Below are 17343 nucleotides of genomic sequence, written 5' to 3' on the forward strand. Positions count from 1 at the left end.
TATTCCTCTTAACCATCACAAATCTCAATGGAACAAACTCCCTGCTGACCTGAGGTCCATCACTACCATTTACACTTACACAATTTAAAACCTATCTGTTCTCCAAAGCGTGTGAACAGCCATTTTGACCTGTGTGAATGCATCCTGTATCCTGCTTTATGCATGTATGTTTTTGCAAACCCTTTTTTTTGTACTCTGTGATTTTGTGTTTTGATGCACATTGACTTTATCTGCAATGGAAGGTGCTTTATAAATAAAATTTGCTAATGCTAAAAAAGCTGCAGATCTCGAGCCGGCGTCGAGTTAAAATCCTAACATGTCGAGTTTATTCGAAACAAGAAATCACTGAAAAGTTGCCACATTGTCAAATAGCGGCAGAACAATTTTCTTCCCATCTACTAAAGACATAATGAACACCATGCTCCACTTTAATGATATTAATAATTACATATAATATATAAAAAAAAGTGAGCCGCCTTTGAGGCAGAAATACTGGTGATGTTTTATTTGACTGATGATGATGAACAAAGCAGCTAGTTTTATTTTTAGCTGACTTCTTCCCTTAAAACACCCTGAAGGACAGTTTCCTGTTCGCTCTCTGTAACATTAGTCTCACCTTGCACACGCTCCGAAAAAACATGCAAATGAAAAGCAGGCGACACAACAAGTGCAGGGAGCTTGTCTGGGATCAGCCCTCACCTTTGCACCTGTAACTGTGCTGCAGCTTAAACAGTCGTGCTCCTGCGATGACACGGGGTCTGTTTCTATCCCAACCTTATTACCTGCTCCATTCATACTTATTACCTGGCTGCCTGTGTTTCTGCAGCGCGCTGACTGCTATCCCATTACCTTCATTTTACACAGTGTGAACCCGCAGTGACCTGGCAATCTAAACAGGCTTTGATGTGGATTTGATGCTCTGCATACGCTGCCTCCACATTGTTTCTGTGCTGTCGCTCGCGGGGGCTACTGGCCTCTTCGTACGGAGGCAGCTGCAGTGATTTGTGGGGGAATTTGACACTTACGCATATGCAAATGAGGGAGCGGATTAACATTCAGAGGAGGAGCTTGGTCGACCTCAGCCGATGTTAGGCCATTAGCATAGGAGACATTAATATTCAGAGGAAGAGAGCGGCGAAAGAGAATAACAGTGTAAGTAAAACTACAACACTGAGGGTGAAACAGAAGGAAAACAAAAGCATTTTAATGGAGGAGACATAATAACACCCACAGGGCTGCGTTCAGGAACCTGTGCGGTGCTGCTGGGTCTAATGGTCACACTCTTCCTCTGTGGACACACATGCAATCAGCACCAGTGATTGGCAGGCCATTCATTGGATTCTTGTGTCTATTGCACATAGTTAGTCTCATTCTCATTATTCAAATGGGCCCACAGACAGACAGACCTGACGCATCGGCCCGGCCGTGCAACTGGAAGGACTGGAGTGTTCATTACGGTGAAATCCCTTGTTCCTGTCAGGGGCAAAGTGGATCTGTTCCCATCAGCACGACGTGTCAGATTGACATGAATAGGCTTATGATGTGGAGGTCAAGTTGGCTCTGAGCTGTGAGGTTCACACAGAGGGATTAAAGATGAGACACCCAGAACTCACACGCAGATTTCCTTCAGTGATAGTGACGCATTCAGAGGAAGTTTTTGCTTCACAAGTGCAGGAAGAAAAAAAAAAAAAAAAAAAAGATTTTAATTATTGAAGGATGCGATGTGAAGACGATGTACTTTATCATGTTTTGATTTAAACGACCCGGAAAACTTTGTTATGTTTCAACTTTGTCTTTTTGTTTAAAAAAAAAAAGAAAAAAGATCAACAGTCAGAAATCCACAGTTGTGTTCGTTTTCTCTCATTTGAGACAAAGAACAGTCGAAGTCTTTCATTGCAGCGGCTGTAACGAGCTCTTCTTCTTCCCCCCCCATGAAAACTGGCTCAACAATGACAATCCCAAATTGCTCCTGATTAATTGACGATTAATTCTTTTAACTGCTCACCCGAGCCAGTATTTGTCAAACCTTTTCTAATGTTTAAAACAACAAAACACAACACATTTGTTTGTTGTTGTAGAAATTGGATCTATTTGATCAATTTAAGTCTCAAAGGAGCGACACACAAAAACACACACACACACACACGAGCTCGTCTGTTGTTTCTTTTAATGGGACCTGCTTCCCGGGGAGGAAACTCAAAACAGCACCAAACTCAGCAACAGTATCAATCAATGATCCAAACACCTTTTATGATTATTACATTGAGACAAAGAGTTTATCTAGCAAATGACGACATCTGACGGTTAATGATGCAGCACAAACAGGAAATCAGAAAATGGATTTTTATAAATTATATTTTTCCTTTTAAGAGTGAGGACATTTAGCACAGATTAAAGCAGGAAAGCATCTGTTTAGGGCGCTTCATAAATTGATGCTACTATTACAATCACTAACTACATTTTACTAACAAACTGTTTTCCTTCCCCGGTTTGTGTTTTATCTGTTCGTTTTTGCTTTTCTTGTCACATTGAATGTAAAACTGTACATGCATAATAGAGCAAAAACCAGTCTGATATAAAACTCTGGGCTAGCACACGTGAATGAGCAGTGTGCAGATTATAATCTCATCACAGCAGTGCAGGATTTGTGCAAAACTTCAGAAAGTAGACGTATAAAAACGTACACTGACCTGAGGATCGCTTCACTGTTTTTTGTTTTTTTTTAACAATGACAGGAAACTTGTAATGTCTTATATTGGACATTTTTACAACATTTTTTTCGCCGTGCACTCTTAAGTGAAACTGGCTGATGGTAATTACTAGCGAGGTGTTGAACATCACAGTGCTCTTATCTGAACCATTACTGTTGGACTTTATCTACAATCAGGGAAAACAGGCCACTGGAGGTATCACTGAAAAGACACTTGTATATCAATGAACAGCTGCAAAAAAAGGCTTTTAAATAATATTAATATATATATATATATATATATATATATATATATATATTCTTTTTAGAATAGCAAAAATAATTTGTGTTTCAGGAGGTTGCTGGGGCTTAGTTGGTGGAGTTGATCCCCAGCTCCTAGACCACCATGAACTAAGACCAAGAGAGCTACACGAGGCAGCGTGCAAGACCGAGATAAGACCAAGACACTGACATCGAGACGAGACCAAGACCAAGACCATAAATATAAATGAAGAATCCTCACCCTGTATGTGTGCAGCGGGCGTGTCCCTCACTTGGACTGTAAGATCGTAACCCTGGGAAGGTTGTGGACGTAACCAGGGGATAAAAATCACTCGATGAATTAACTGAAGTTATTTGTTCTTTTAGAAAGAGGTGTCTTCTTTCTCATCACAGTCCATTCTGAGATCGAGACAAGACCGGTCCACTCTGAGACCGAGACAAGACCAGTCCAGAGTCAGTCCACTCTGAGACCGAGACAAGACCGGTCCACTCTGAGACCGAGACAAGACCGGTCCACTCTGAGACCGAGACAAGACCAGTCCAGAGTCAGTCCACTCTGAGACCGAGACAAGACCGGTCCACTCTGAGACCGAGACAAGACCGGTCCAGAGTCAGTCCACTCTGAGACCGAGACTAGACCGAGTAGAAATGCTTTCGATTACAAGACGAGACCTTGAAGTTGTGATCTCAAAACATGACCGATTTCGAGTGCTATACAACACTACCTGCAGCCACACGTCCGATGTGTCCTTGGGCAAGACACCTAACCCCAGACCCCCCCCGACAAAGCAACCCCATCACTTCACAGAGCAGCCTCTACCATCAGTGTGTAAATGTGTAGGTGTGACCTGCGGTGTAAAAGCGCTGTGAGTAGCCAGAAGACAAGCTCAGGTGCATTTACCATCAGTGACATTGGACATCTTCTTACATTAGTTCAGAATATATGAATATTATTCAATATTTAGGTGTTTTCATTAGCATCAAGTATTCCACAGCAAAAAGCAAACCAACTAAATCAGAGCAGGAGAAGTCCTGGATAAGTCCCCAACATCTATTCTCTGTCTGAATGCCTAAACAGCATTGTGATTTTATTCTCTATTAAGCGTAGATCTCGATGATGCATCGTTGTTATGATTCACAGTCTTATTGACAACAACCAGACTTCTGCTTTTGTGGACCTGTAAAACATCGCTCGCAGCTCCTGCATTAAAAAAAACTAAAACATTTTACTTTTTTTTTTTCTCTCTCTTCATAATGCTGCCAGACAGTGAAAGGACTGAATCACATTAGCTTCTGCTTCTGTCAGTTAACTCGCTGCCTGCATCCTCCCTCGCCAAATTAAAGAATAATACCGCTAAAAGGTGAGCGGGCGGGCTGATCGGAGTGAAAAGAAGAGCAGCCTTTTTTTTTTCTTTTAAAGACTGCGGTCTTTTCTGTTAACTTAGCTGAATGGATGCTGCCTGTTTATCATTTTATTCCTCTGCTCTCTAATGTGAAATCCTTGAAAGGAGGCAAAGAGAATTCATATTTTAATGCTTGTATTAATTAATGCACGCTCTTAAATAAACCTGGAATCATTTATCAAAGCGTTATTCAGTGCCGTTCGCAGTTTTTAATTTCGGCTCAGACAGACAACAGCGATATATTTAGAAAACTTTATTGTTTGATCTAAAGGAAACAACAACGATCAGACATGTTAAGATATTTACTGACCTGTGCTTGGGTGTCACATTTCAGGTTAATATCAAACCTTAAAAAATTAAGCAAATGTGGAAGTGCCAAAAAAAGCTGCAGTACATTTATTGTCCACTTGAGGCTGACTCCAAAAGAGCCAGAAGTCACATAGAATCGAAGATGTGGCATCTGTTTTTATTCAATAAGCAATACATTTAATAATAGTTAGCCGTGTAGCTGACATGATTGACAGGTGGGCGGGATGTAAGGCTTTGATTGGTCCAGGAGAAATCCATATGCCTCCCTCGTCCCTCTCTTATAATTGCCTATCAGTACATAGTTTTTTCTCGACCTTTCTCCTTGTCAAAAGTGAGAAACATGGAGAAGTGTCCAGAGTGGATTCGCTCTCGAGTACCTTAACTGCTAACACCATTTAAAGATTTGATTTCTTTTAACTCTGAAGAGACCGACCTTTAAACGGTGTGAGCAGTTTTAAATCCATCCTTCAGAAATCAAATTTGAATAGAATTTATTTATTTAATAGGAACAATACAGTTTAACATTAATCCAATACTGAGCGTGAAACTGATGTGCTGCATGGAGAGATTATAGCTAATGCTAATTTGCCAATTATCGTCCCTCTTTGGGCCTTTAGGTCAACGACAGTCGATCAAATAAAATCACATAACCTATATGAGGATACATGAAAAGGCATGCAACAATATGGAGATACAAAATGTTATAAAGCACTTTAAATTAAAAAAAAAAAAGACAGACTCGCTTTCAGGCAGCTTTTCAACTTTTTTTTGTAAAAGATTTGTAGTCTTACATTAATTTTATTTCAGGTTGTCTTACAGAGTTTACAGAATAAATCCAGATTGATTGAGTGCAGCTTTAAGATGCTGTCATCTTCATTTATTGTATTATTATTTTTTTTTTTTGGGGGGGGGGGTTGATTGTAGTTTTTCAATAGATCATTGTCCCAAATTCCTTATTGATATTTGAATGCAGAAATAGTTTTTTCATTTTTAAACAAAGATTCAGCATTTTTTTCAAAATTTCCTACAAGACTTTTAACCCGGCTGCAAATCAAATCTTCTGTAAATAAATGCTGTGCATGAAGTGGTTTAATAGCCTCCTATGAGTTTACTACATATGACACGTGTCTCACCATTTCACCGTGTTGTTCCTGTAATGTCACACTGTACATGACATGCACTTAAAGGATGTTCCCAGAAAAAAAAAAAAAAAAAAAAAAAGGGCCTCCAGTCAAACAATGAGCGTCCGTCACATGCAGCAGGATGCCGGGACAATAGACCCACCTTTTTCCTGGCCCTTTCCCGTGGTTCCTTCCAGGCTGCTCTGTCGCTCAGATAACAGAGGAGACAGACGGGCCTGTAGTCCGTCTGATGTCCTGTTGTTCTCGCTCCTCGATGTGGTCAGATCGCCCGTCCTGAAGGCAGGAGGTCACAGACTGGCTCCTTGCTCGAGCCGCTGAGAACCTAGCTTGAGGATTGTGTCCTCACTGTATATAATAAAACTGTTTTTGTATCCTCAGATATACAAACAAAGCTTGAAACGACATTTTAAATCAGATTCTTAAACTTCAGCTGTATTTAATCATTTTGATGAAACATTCAAAGCTTTGATTCTTCGTATTAACAGCTTCATTTTTGAGCAAACATCGGCTCTGCGTCAAGGATGAGTTGACTGACTTTACCTGAGAGAGACAGGACATGATGAGGAGAGAGACTGGGAATCGAACATGTGACCAGTGCGATGAGAACTGCAGTGTCTGTGCTCGCTCCACCAACTGAGCTAAACCGACACACCCAGCTGTGACTGTTTGATGCTCAAAGGTCAAAGGAAAATATTATTATTAAACCCTTCATTGTGTCATTGAGTCAGTGCTGTTTGAACACATAGTATAGTTTACCACTCAGAAATGAAACCAATAAGTTAGTGTATAGGAAAGTGACTTCATCAGGACGACGGCCCCTGCTCTATACTGTAACATAACACTGATCTCTGGTATATCTAAAATAAAGAGAGGTGACAACAAGGTTAAAAAGAGGAGATCTGAAATGAAACTGTGAACTTTGGCTGATTCCGTTTTCTATAAACACAAAGTTCATTCCTGGCAATCGTGCACGCTGCTGTTCAAGGGCAATGACTCTTTTCCTCGCTGCATTCATTTGCTCCTCATTTGCATAATGCTTGGCTTGTGGCTGTAAGGTGGCCAGACACAGCAACATGTTAAGTTTGTGTTGTACAAAAACACTTTGGTCCCTGGAGGTGATTAAAGTGGTGTTGTTTATCTAGTCTAAAGGAGTGACTCTTGTACTTTGTCATGCTAAGGAACCTTTTATAGAAACAATACCTGTGTGGCCAAGCTTGTTCCCGGGGCCGCCGTGCATCTGGAGTTTATTGTGCAAAAAGAGTCGTATTGCAGTGACGATACAACAAACCTAAATCCTCCCTGTTTATTCATTGCAACACTTACACTGTCCCTGCAGTGACCGAGCCACGAACACATCGCTCAGCCACGCCCATGTGCTAAAAGTCTTATCCAAACAAATACAACAGCCTAAAACACATTCAAATATCTTAGATAGTAATTTATTGTTAGAAAGGCTAGAAGCAGTATTTATAGACTTTAGCACTGAGTGGACATCCAGCGCACACCAGCATCGCTCATTGTTTCGAGCGTTTGATTTGTCTGTTGGCGCTCTCGCTGCATCTCAGCTGAGCAGCACGACTGTGCACAGGGCCCCCACATCGGGGGACACACAGCTGTCTTCATCTTTACGTGTGAAGAGCAGCAGACGTTGCTGCTGTTATGTGCAGACTTACATATTTGGAACTTTTAAACGTTTATAGTTTATTTCACGAGATGAAATGTGTTTATTTGAAATGGAACTACTTGTTTTCAAGGCGCTCCCTTACACAAAAGACGAAAACAAACATTACAAGACATTAACAATCACACATACACACGGCTCTCATAAACCAAACCCTCCCTCACCCACCGAGAGATACAAATATACATTTAATAGTTTAATTAAGAAGATAGAGATAACATGTTTTTAGTTTTGGTTCCTATTTTTGCAAAAAAATGGCTCAAATATGCAATTTTTGAAATAGGTGTGACCCCTCGTCGACTCCCTGGAAGTTCCCGACTCTGAACTTTGGGAACCACTGATTGACACTACAAATCTTCTGATCTTGGACCAGGCTCTGTTTACTCCTTCTCTTTATGGAAGTGACTATTTTATAGTTTATGTCAACAAACATCTGTTTATTTATGTCAAAATTGAGATAATTAAAATCCTTTATGTTTGCTAAACAAACTTGATATTTTAACACTTGTTTCATAACTCAATTATTAAAAGTATTAATCATATACAGGTTACAAAAATGAAATAAAACTCTTATAGAAGTGTACTGATCTTTCTTGTATTCAAATCCAAATTCCCTTTTTACATTAACTTTATAAAAAGGATAAAGATAATCTTTATTGATCCCCCAATGGGGGAAATTTGAGTGTCACAAAAAACAATAAAACAGGGAACATAAACAGCATCAAATAGCAAAAAGAAAAAAAGAACAGCTCTGAACCAGTTTACATGTGTGATGAAATGTGAATGTAAAGAGAAGCTGTCAGACATAAAATATGCCGTGATATGAAAGTGTGTCCTCCACTCGAGGAGATCGACATAATGTGAACGTGCACTGAAAAAAACCCCCACCATTTTATTAGACCTCTTATTAAAGCGTGTAATCATTCAATGACCCTCATCTTGCAATCAAACAAAAGCTCCAGCACGAAGGATCCTTGGAAACATCCAGAGAGTCTCTGCTGCTGTTTCGTTGTTGTGTTCCTCCATCACCTGCGGCTGTTTGCTTTTTTCCACTACAGTAAAACTTCTCTGGCCCACCAGGCTGCTGGGCTCCGTGCTATTCAGGAGCTCAATGGGGTTTCAGACATTGATAACGCTCCAAGGTCGGGCCCCAGACACGCCTACACTCTTGGAGGCTTTTCTGCCACAAGAGGCTGGAAGCGAAAATATGGACTCTCAGAGGCTCGCTGCATGGGAAATGATTCATGCTAAACATAGAAATATTGGTGTTTTATACACAGTTTGAAAGAAATAGAAGAGAGCTGCAGTCTCCTTATATGCTGCTATATGAATGCAGACAATATATGAAGCCTTTTGCACTTTACATACAGCCTACTCACAGTGAATGAGAGTGTTTTGTTTCCGATGCAGTTGATACAGTAAACCTCATTTCGTGTTCTTCTGTTTCCACATCGTGCCATCTGCCTCTCCTGCATGGACTTCTCTTTATATGCGTGGACTTAACCCTCAGCTCTGTTGCTATTTACTGAGGATCCTCCCTTCGCCGTCCCTCCAATCCTCTGGCTTTCCTTTAAATCCCCGGGGCCTGGCCATTGCTGGTGATTTGTGGTTGGCTAGTGGGCCATTGACACATTGATAAATCCCCCCCCAGATGAAGTGCGATCTGTTTGAATCAATAGAGCCTTATCGGCTGACGGCCGTCACGGCTGCGACCATGTCGGTTCACCTCGGGTCCCTCTGAGCCGGCCTGATTTGTAGCATTTGACAACAAACATCGTCACGCCACGTGGTTCGTCAGAGAGTCCGCGGGCGGAAATGAAGGCAGGATGATGTCTGTCAAAGAGCAGCTGCTGCGAGGACAGGAGACGGACAAAGAGGGAGAGAAACAAACATAAAAAGGGCTGAGTGGACATAAAGAAAGAGGTGCAGGCTTCTTTTGCTTTAATCGTGTCATTTAGACTTTTAAAACCTGCAGAAAGATTCGAGTAAAAGCCAAGTTTGTGACATTTTCTGCAGTAGTCAAAATTCAAACATCCTCAGCCCCATGAGCTTCAAGTGCGGCTTGTTTGCCGTCAGCCAGAGGATTCATATGGCTTGTGTCCACTGGCCAGGCTTTAGCTGTTCTCTGGCCTGGCTGGCTCTTCTCCAGCTTCTCCTCTGTCTTTAGAGCTGGGCCAGAACTTGCCGGTCCAGGGCTCAGCCAGCCACGCTTTACAACTTGGCGAAGCGCTGGCCAAAAAGCTCCATTTCCAAGGATTAATGGCTTCTGATTCTAAAGAGACTGTTCACTGCGCTTAATGGAAAGGTTTTGAGCAATATTTAGCTTTATTAGCCAGCGCTGCTTAATGGATATTTAATTTACAAACTAAATGATTTGGAGAAGAGCACCAAATTGTGGCGAGGGCTGAAACTATATTGTTCATGTTGCATGAAATGTGCTCGTTATTTTTTGTCTCTCTGTGCTGTCCGGGCAGAAGCTTTTCAACACAGAAACAAACTAAACGGTGTCAACAATGGTTAGAGCCTGCTGACACCACTGTCGACTCTGCTCTTGCTTAAATACACGCTTGCGGTTTGTCGGCTCGAGCCAAATATCAGCAGGCAAAATGAACTTTTGTGAGATTTAACAGCTCACATAATTCTGTAAATAATGTCGAGTTTCAGGAAAATTCTGGACAACAGTTTTCGAAGGAAACAGAGAGGAAGAATGTGAAAATAATGTTTAAACAAAGACACTGGGAGCCAGTATTGAATCCACTGATACACAGTGTGGATTAAAATGAGGTGGAGGTTAACTAACCCTCCTCTCCTATAAAAGTGAGTAAAAGGGGATTTTGAGGAGGATTGTGTAAAACATAGAAGTGGAGGCTTACCTAAAACACTTTTCATTAAAACAGTAAGAGGCGGCTTAATGAGTAGCAGTCTGTCAAACGCAGAGATGGGAGCCCTCAGGATGACAGCACTTGAAAAATTCATCTCCAACTCTAAATCCAGGCAGTTTATGTCAAACTGGGGGATCACACTTCTTCATGAAATGCTCTAACCTGCTCGAGCAGATGGGAAAGTTCAGCAGAGTCAATGAGGTGAAACACTGTTCTGTGCAGGGAAACAGAGCTACAGGCCCGCTTCTACAAGGGCGCATCTCCCCTTCATTGTAAAGGTCTGAGCCCTCAATTGAATGACTGTAAAAAAAAAACCCAACAACAATAGTTCAACAATGTTTCAGTCTAGTATGTAGTAGAGGGAAATTACGAATAAAGCAGCATGAGACTTTAATACTTAAATAGCACATACCTTTCCTTTACTGGCCAACAACTATTGAACCACACATTCAATCATTTTTGCATAATTCACAGAATAACTAATATTAATCTAATATTTAACCGTCTTGTAAAATGGTTGGTATGGAGCTTTTATTTTGAAGGATATAATGTCTGTTGGAGATTTAATCAGAAAGATGTGAAAAGTTTAAGTTACAGGAAGAATGTATTATTATTTCACAGTTTAACTTCCTCTTTCTCTTTATTTTCTTTTAATTACACCGACTGTTTATACTTGTGCTTTTCTTTCATTGATTACTTATTAATGTATGTTTTTAGCTCCTAATTAATAACCAATGCTGGGCATGCTCTTACTTTTTGGGCGCTCTCAGCACCTGTATCGTAGCTCCCTGATCAGACATGCATCAGTATTCATGCAGCAGGTTTGACCAAACAAAGGCAGAGAGAAAGTTTTTATATTTGAGTTGGGATTAAGACCTGCTATTGTTGCATGTAGTCTGTTTACCTTTCTTTTGTTAGCAGTCGTGGAAACATCACTTCATTTGAGATGAATGTCTTCTATTGGCTCAGTGTCAAATCAGGGGTAATTCATGTCTTAACATTTATGCTACACATGGTAGAGATTGTGGTAACATATTCTGAAAGATTTAGCTGCTGTTCATGGAGCTACAGAACTGCAGCGCTTTTTTTAACCTCCAAACAGTGAAAGAGTTGGACCATTACCCGGCCCGGGGTGCTCCAACACAGATGAGTCACACACAGTCGTTCTCTTTGACATGTTGCTTTGAACACTGAAGGCTCTGATAAGTCAGTCTCTACTGTAAAAAAAAAAATAGACGAGCCTGGAGTGACGTCATCTGTGAGTCACTGCAGGGGGCTTTTGAGTCCCATCGATGGCGGTCCCCGTGCTGGAAGCTGGAGCTGAGGCGGGTTTTTAAGCCTCCTGACAAACCGTTGCGTTGTGCCCATCTGCCAATCAGATAGCACTGCGCCTTTAAGCCTGCTCCTGACTTTAATCAGACCACACCTGAGTAATTGAGAGCTCTGTGGCAGGCCATGCTTTCTCCCTTTTGTTTTGCTGCAATATGCTGAGCTGCTGGACATGCTGCTGACTAGAGGTGCATCATTGAGTGAGTAATTTGTTCATGTGAATATATCCTCTTGTTTATTATTTGATTCACTGGCGTGGCTCTGATTCGTGTTGTTGTTTTCCTTTTAAGTTTTAAAACCAACTGACCACCTCATCACTACAAGTGGAATTAATTTGGAATTAAATAAATGAAGAAACTTCACCCTGGTCTCTACACTTTTATTGGTGTACCATTGCAGAAGCTGTTTAGAACCAGTCTCCACACACACTGTCTACAGTTGAGTTGACGTGCGCAAACACAAAAAACGGGCTTCTTAAAAGTCTACGATCAAAACCAGGATCCTGAAGTCTATGATTCATGAGAAAAAACTTTTACAATGAACCAAAGGCTTCAGTGTCGTCATCAAGTGTTTCTTTTTTGGCCAACAACCTATCCACACTTCAGGATGAAATAATAAACGTGAGACTAAGGGAAGCAGCATCCTCTGATCCTTCATGTTGTTGTACAGTGGAAGGTTTCTTTCACTTCCTCTGTTGCTCTTTTTAAGTTTTTTTGGGACGATTCTATTCAGACTGTCTAAAGAGAGAGGAGTGCATGCTGTGCTGATTATTTACCCCCTTGAGGGAAATAGTAAACTGTTTTGTATCGGTCTATATAAATCAAATTGACTCAACTTTATTGAGAGAGGAGCTGAAGCAGTGTTTGGTTGGTCTCTTGAGAGGATTTGTTGACAGTCTGAAAAAATAGGACAATGTCAGCTTTATGCTTTTAATGCTAAATACAGCTGCTGTCGGTCATTTCAGCGTCTGTGCTTTGTTACTCTCATTGTGTGTTATTAAAACTAGATCGAGGGAGAGTAACAAAACAGAACGAGTCCACCTTCAAAGTTTCTCAGAGCAGTCCCACAGAGAAGTTTACAGAAAGATTCTTGTCCTTTCTTTGCTTGACCGTTAAATCCACGAGGTTCCTGCCCCCTCATGGTCCTGGACTATGAACTGAACTGGGTCCGAGCGCTGAGTGGCACCAGAGTCATTCTATTTCTGTCTGTTTGGTCCTCATGTGTCACTCTTCTCAGCTGGCCTCTCTGAAATAGATGTATTCATATCAAACAGACTCCACACACATGCTGGCTTTTCACACCTGCTGATTTTCACAAAATGACAGTCACTCAACACACGTACTGACACACACACACACACACACACACACACACACACACACACCGACAGCTCATGGACTTTATTCCCAGTGGACATCTGGTCGGTGCCACATGCACAGAGAATACCCTGGCATGCATTTACAAATCCATTTGCTGCACAGTGCGGCTGGTCGATGCATTTTAGATCTGCTGTGTCATTCAAACAATTACACTGATTGACCTAATGGTAGCGCTGTATTTACTGGTCAATGTTTTCATGCTGTGCACTCAGGGTTTGGACCCTGGTTGGTTAGTGCAGTTTAGTCCAATTAAAAATGATGCACAAACATTTATAAAGACGTAGCTGATGTGGCACTGCAGCTGTTTCCACACGCACACAAAAAAAGCGTCTTTGAACTTTTTTGGTTTTATACATTTTTTGTGATCCTTATTGACTGATTATTGAAACAATTCAGGATGTTTTGCAGGGTGGTTTTATCTTACTGGGCTTTCACATAAAGGAGGAGTGAGCGGTGTATGTGTGAACACAAACAGCCACGTCTTTTTGCTCAGACTTCAGTCTGAGTTTCTCCTGCCAGACTCAAAGGATTTTCTCCGCAGTAAGTCCGAGTTGGCTGACGTGAAAATGCAGCAGGATAGAATTCACCTTGAGCAAGTGTGAGGCGGAGTGGCGTTTCTGTGCACGGTGCACAGACTGTATGAATGAGACCACAACACAATCTCTGTGCACGTAATTATGTGGCTGCATTCAATTTCTGTTCGCCAGTATGTTGTTCTCCGCTCGTTGTATAGCGGACTTCCAAAACTTTTTGTCCTACTTCCTACTTCATGTCTCACCTCAGTAGATCCCACCTGCCTCCTGTCTGACGGGGAAAGTCTCCCTATGTGAGGAATATGTGCGAACAGCCAGGTCGGGAGAATATCCAGAGCAGTCCTCGTGAAATTATCTAGATATTTTCTGGAAATGTATTCATGAATACTTTTCTCTTTGAGCCGGTATAAACCTTGGCCGTATTTACCCATTTTTAAGGTCTGAATCACTAATACAGCGTTAAAGAGTTAAACAGTTTTGGAATGGCTCCAGTCAATCTCTTTCTCTGACAGTATGAAACGAGCCAGGTCAATGTTAGTCCACTACAAGTGCTTGTTTTTAGTGTGTGCCAATGACAGGTTGAGATTGTTTTTCTAAGTGTCTGACAAGCGTTGATGTACTTTCCGCTCTCAAACACAATAAACTTTCACTTCAGCCCTGACTCACGTTTCCCGTGTTGTCCAACAGCTCAGCTCTTGTAAGATTACAGAGCAAAGACTTCTGTTTCTCGTTAAACACGAGGATCCTTCTTCTTATAAAATAGCCCATCTCCCGAGGGTTCCTATTTCCGAACACTTACAATAACATGCTGCAGGGGATCCACTGCATCAAGACCAACAAGTTGTTACGTTTTAGACCCCAGAATATTTGTAAAAATAGGCCCTTGTTTCTGATGACAAATATCTCAAAATATCCGACTTTTACTCGATCTTTCCACAACAGACATCTTCAAAATGCGTCATACATGTGAAGACTATTCAGCACAGCGGATCGATTGAGTGGCTGGATGAATGGAGGTCCAGGTTCGTGTCCTCCTGGCTCCACCTCTCCGTCTTTGCATGCACTTGAGACACGATGACCCGCGGGACGCTCTGCTCGCTGCTGATTGGGCTTGACACTGTGCGATGGTGACAACGCTAATTGTCAACATCTGGGAAGTGCTTGCCATCTTTGAGCCCTGCTCTGGAAGAAATTTGGTGAACTGTCATAACGTGTCACGGGACATTAGCATCCGTCAAACGTCCATGGAGGGGGGGGATGTTCTGCAAACACAATCTGGGGTTTTTTGGAGGCGAGGGAATGCTAGAGGAGTCATTTCAGGGCAAATTTACACAGATGTTTTACCTCAGAGTAATCCCACCTTCTTAACACTATAACTACACTACTAGTACCACTACTGTTAGAGCATCTACATCATCTATTTCTACTAACACTGTAACTTTACTACTTCAACCTGCTGGGCTTTCAAACTAAAACAAGTATTATTAATACAAACACTAATCCTAACATCTACAGTTACCATAGCAACATGTACTATTACTAACAATCAGCAGCTATTTTTATTATTTACTAAAATTGCATGAATTTACATAACAAGCTCTGCAACTGTTACAATAACTGTTAGTATTAATATATTTTTTTTATTTTTGCTTGTGTCAAAGAGCCGAGGTGGGATTCAAACCCTCGCTTGTTGCAATGAGGCCTCTCTGCACATGCGGGTGCTCGACACGAGCGCTTGTCTGGTTAGTCGTTTTGAATGGAAAATAGATTCTGAATCGAATCGTGACCCCAACTAAAGAGGATGAAACTAATCATGATGGTTAAAAAGTTAAACAAGCTTTCTCAGCTGCTGGAAGGAGTCAAAGCAGCGGTGAATTATTAAGGTGTTGGACCTCGGCTTGCAATTCAGACTTGTCGGAGCCTGAGGCAGGGCTCTCCTCAAGTCCGGGCTTAAGAGGAGCAAAGGCTGTTTCCAAACTCGGGCTTTGCATCGACCTGCATCGAGGGCTTAGACGAGCAGCTCGGTGAGATCACCGTTTGAAACCTGATTTATGGACTCATGTTTGTATACGTTTTTGATTTCTTTTTGTAGCCGATAGCCTTTTCGCTCTTATCCCTCCTTTCTTACTGTGCTCTCTTTTTTTTCAGCGCCCTTTCATAAAATGTTTTACGACTCTTATGTTTGACCTTGTTGTGGTTTATACTTGATTGTTGAAGCTCTCTCTGAACTGAATGTTATTGAAGCGATTTTAAATAAAGCTCATGAAATTCGTTTTAATGAAAAGGCACAAACAAACCAATCGACAATAAAGGGAATACTTGCCCTGCACTATATATGTGTGTGTATGTATATATATATATATATATATATATATATATACACAGAAGCCTGCATGGTCACAAATGTCTTATCAGAATGAATCAATATTGAATTTATGTAAAGAAATGCAGCAGCACAGCAGTGAGAGAAACTCACTGGCTTATTGAACAAAATAAGAAAAGAAAAATAATGAAATAACCCATGATAACCCATCCTGCTCATTCAGTTGTCTTTAAAGATTAACGTTAGCTCATTTGCTGTACTGAGGATTCGGTGTAATTTTTCTGATTTCCCCCTTTTTACAGGAAAGCGACAGTTTGTGGTGGGATGCTTTTGCTACGGAGTTTTTTGAGGAGGACGCCACTCTCACGCTCTCCTTCTGCCTGGAAGACGGACCAAAGAGATACAGTAAGAGCCCTGCTGCACCACTGATGAACTCTTAGCTTTAACAAAATCACAACGTCAGTTACTGGTAGCTGATTTAAAATGTCTGGTTGATTAGGACAGTGTATGATACAATGACAGAACATCTTTTCATTAGTTTTTTTCCATAAAAAAACTAAAATAGTTTATATATTCACTTTATTTTAGTCTACTTTACTGTTTTTTTCCCTGTCTTGATTCATTTCATGCTTCAGTTTACATTCTGAAGTTTCTCTCAGTTGTGTTTTGTGTTACAGTTTAAGGGGGGGTTACACTCGGGACCAGGCCAGGATCTGAGTGTGCTTGACCCCAAAGTTCACTTGATCAGTGTGAACACAAACATACAGTACTCGTATCACCTCTTCAAGTGGACTCGGGCACAATCCCCGAAAAATCACAATCGTTTTTGTTTTTTTTGCCAAGTTCATCTCCACATGCGAGGACTTTGTCTTGGTGTAAAAACAAGTTAACATATATGAGATGTTCTTGGCGTCTCAGAAATAACAAAAACGTTCACAGTAAGCAGGATGGACTCCTCCAAGTCTTTGCTTTCTTCTTCTTTGCGGATTTGCAATCCAACTATGTGTATACTGCCACCTACTGGATCGCACTGTGTACTCGCATACAGAACAGTGTCACTAATGTGAACGCAGAGCAGCGGTGGAGAGGGGAGCAATCATGCATGTGCACAGTACCAAACAATCACACCTGGTGTGAGAACGCCATCAACATGTCTCCTTTCTCCTTTACGTGGTGGTATTATGTCAAGTCTGTCAGCACTTTAGATCTCTGGTGTCCAAATACAAAGTTCTAAACGTCCCCAAAGTAAGAATACTGAGAGGTGTTCGAGAAAGAATCCTCATTTTTCAACACCTCAATCTTTTGTCCTCTATTCATTGGGTAGTGAAGAGAACAGATTTGGTTTGCTTCATCCTGCTTTGTCTACTTCCATTTACGTTATTGAGTTCCTA

General features: G+C 41.2%; 1 protein-coding gene across 2 annotated transcripts in view; it reads left to right on the forward strand.

The window, feature by feature from the left end:
- The window catches only part of ldb2a (LIM domain binding 2a), a 99634-nt gene that overhangs the window by 19457 nt on the left and 62834 nt on the right, over positions 1 to 17343 (forward strand). For both annotated transcript variants that reach the window (XM_079352321.1, XM_079352322.1), the window contains exon 3: positions 16255 to 16357. In XM_079352321.1, coding sequence (XP_079208447.1) covers positions 16255 to 16357 — 103 coding nt within the window. The remainder of the gene's footprint in view (positions 1 to 16254; positions 16358 to 17343) is intronic.

The sequence above is a fragment of the Symphodus melops genome, assembly GCF_947650265.1.
Source record: "Symphodus melops genome assembly, chromosome: 9".
Taxonomy (NCBI): Eukaryota; Metazoa; Chordata; class Actinopteri; order Labriformes; family Labridae; genus Symphodus; species Symphodus melops.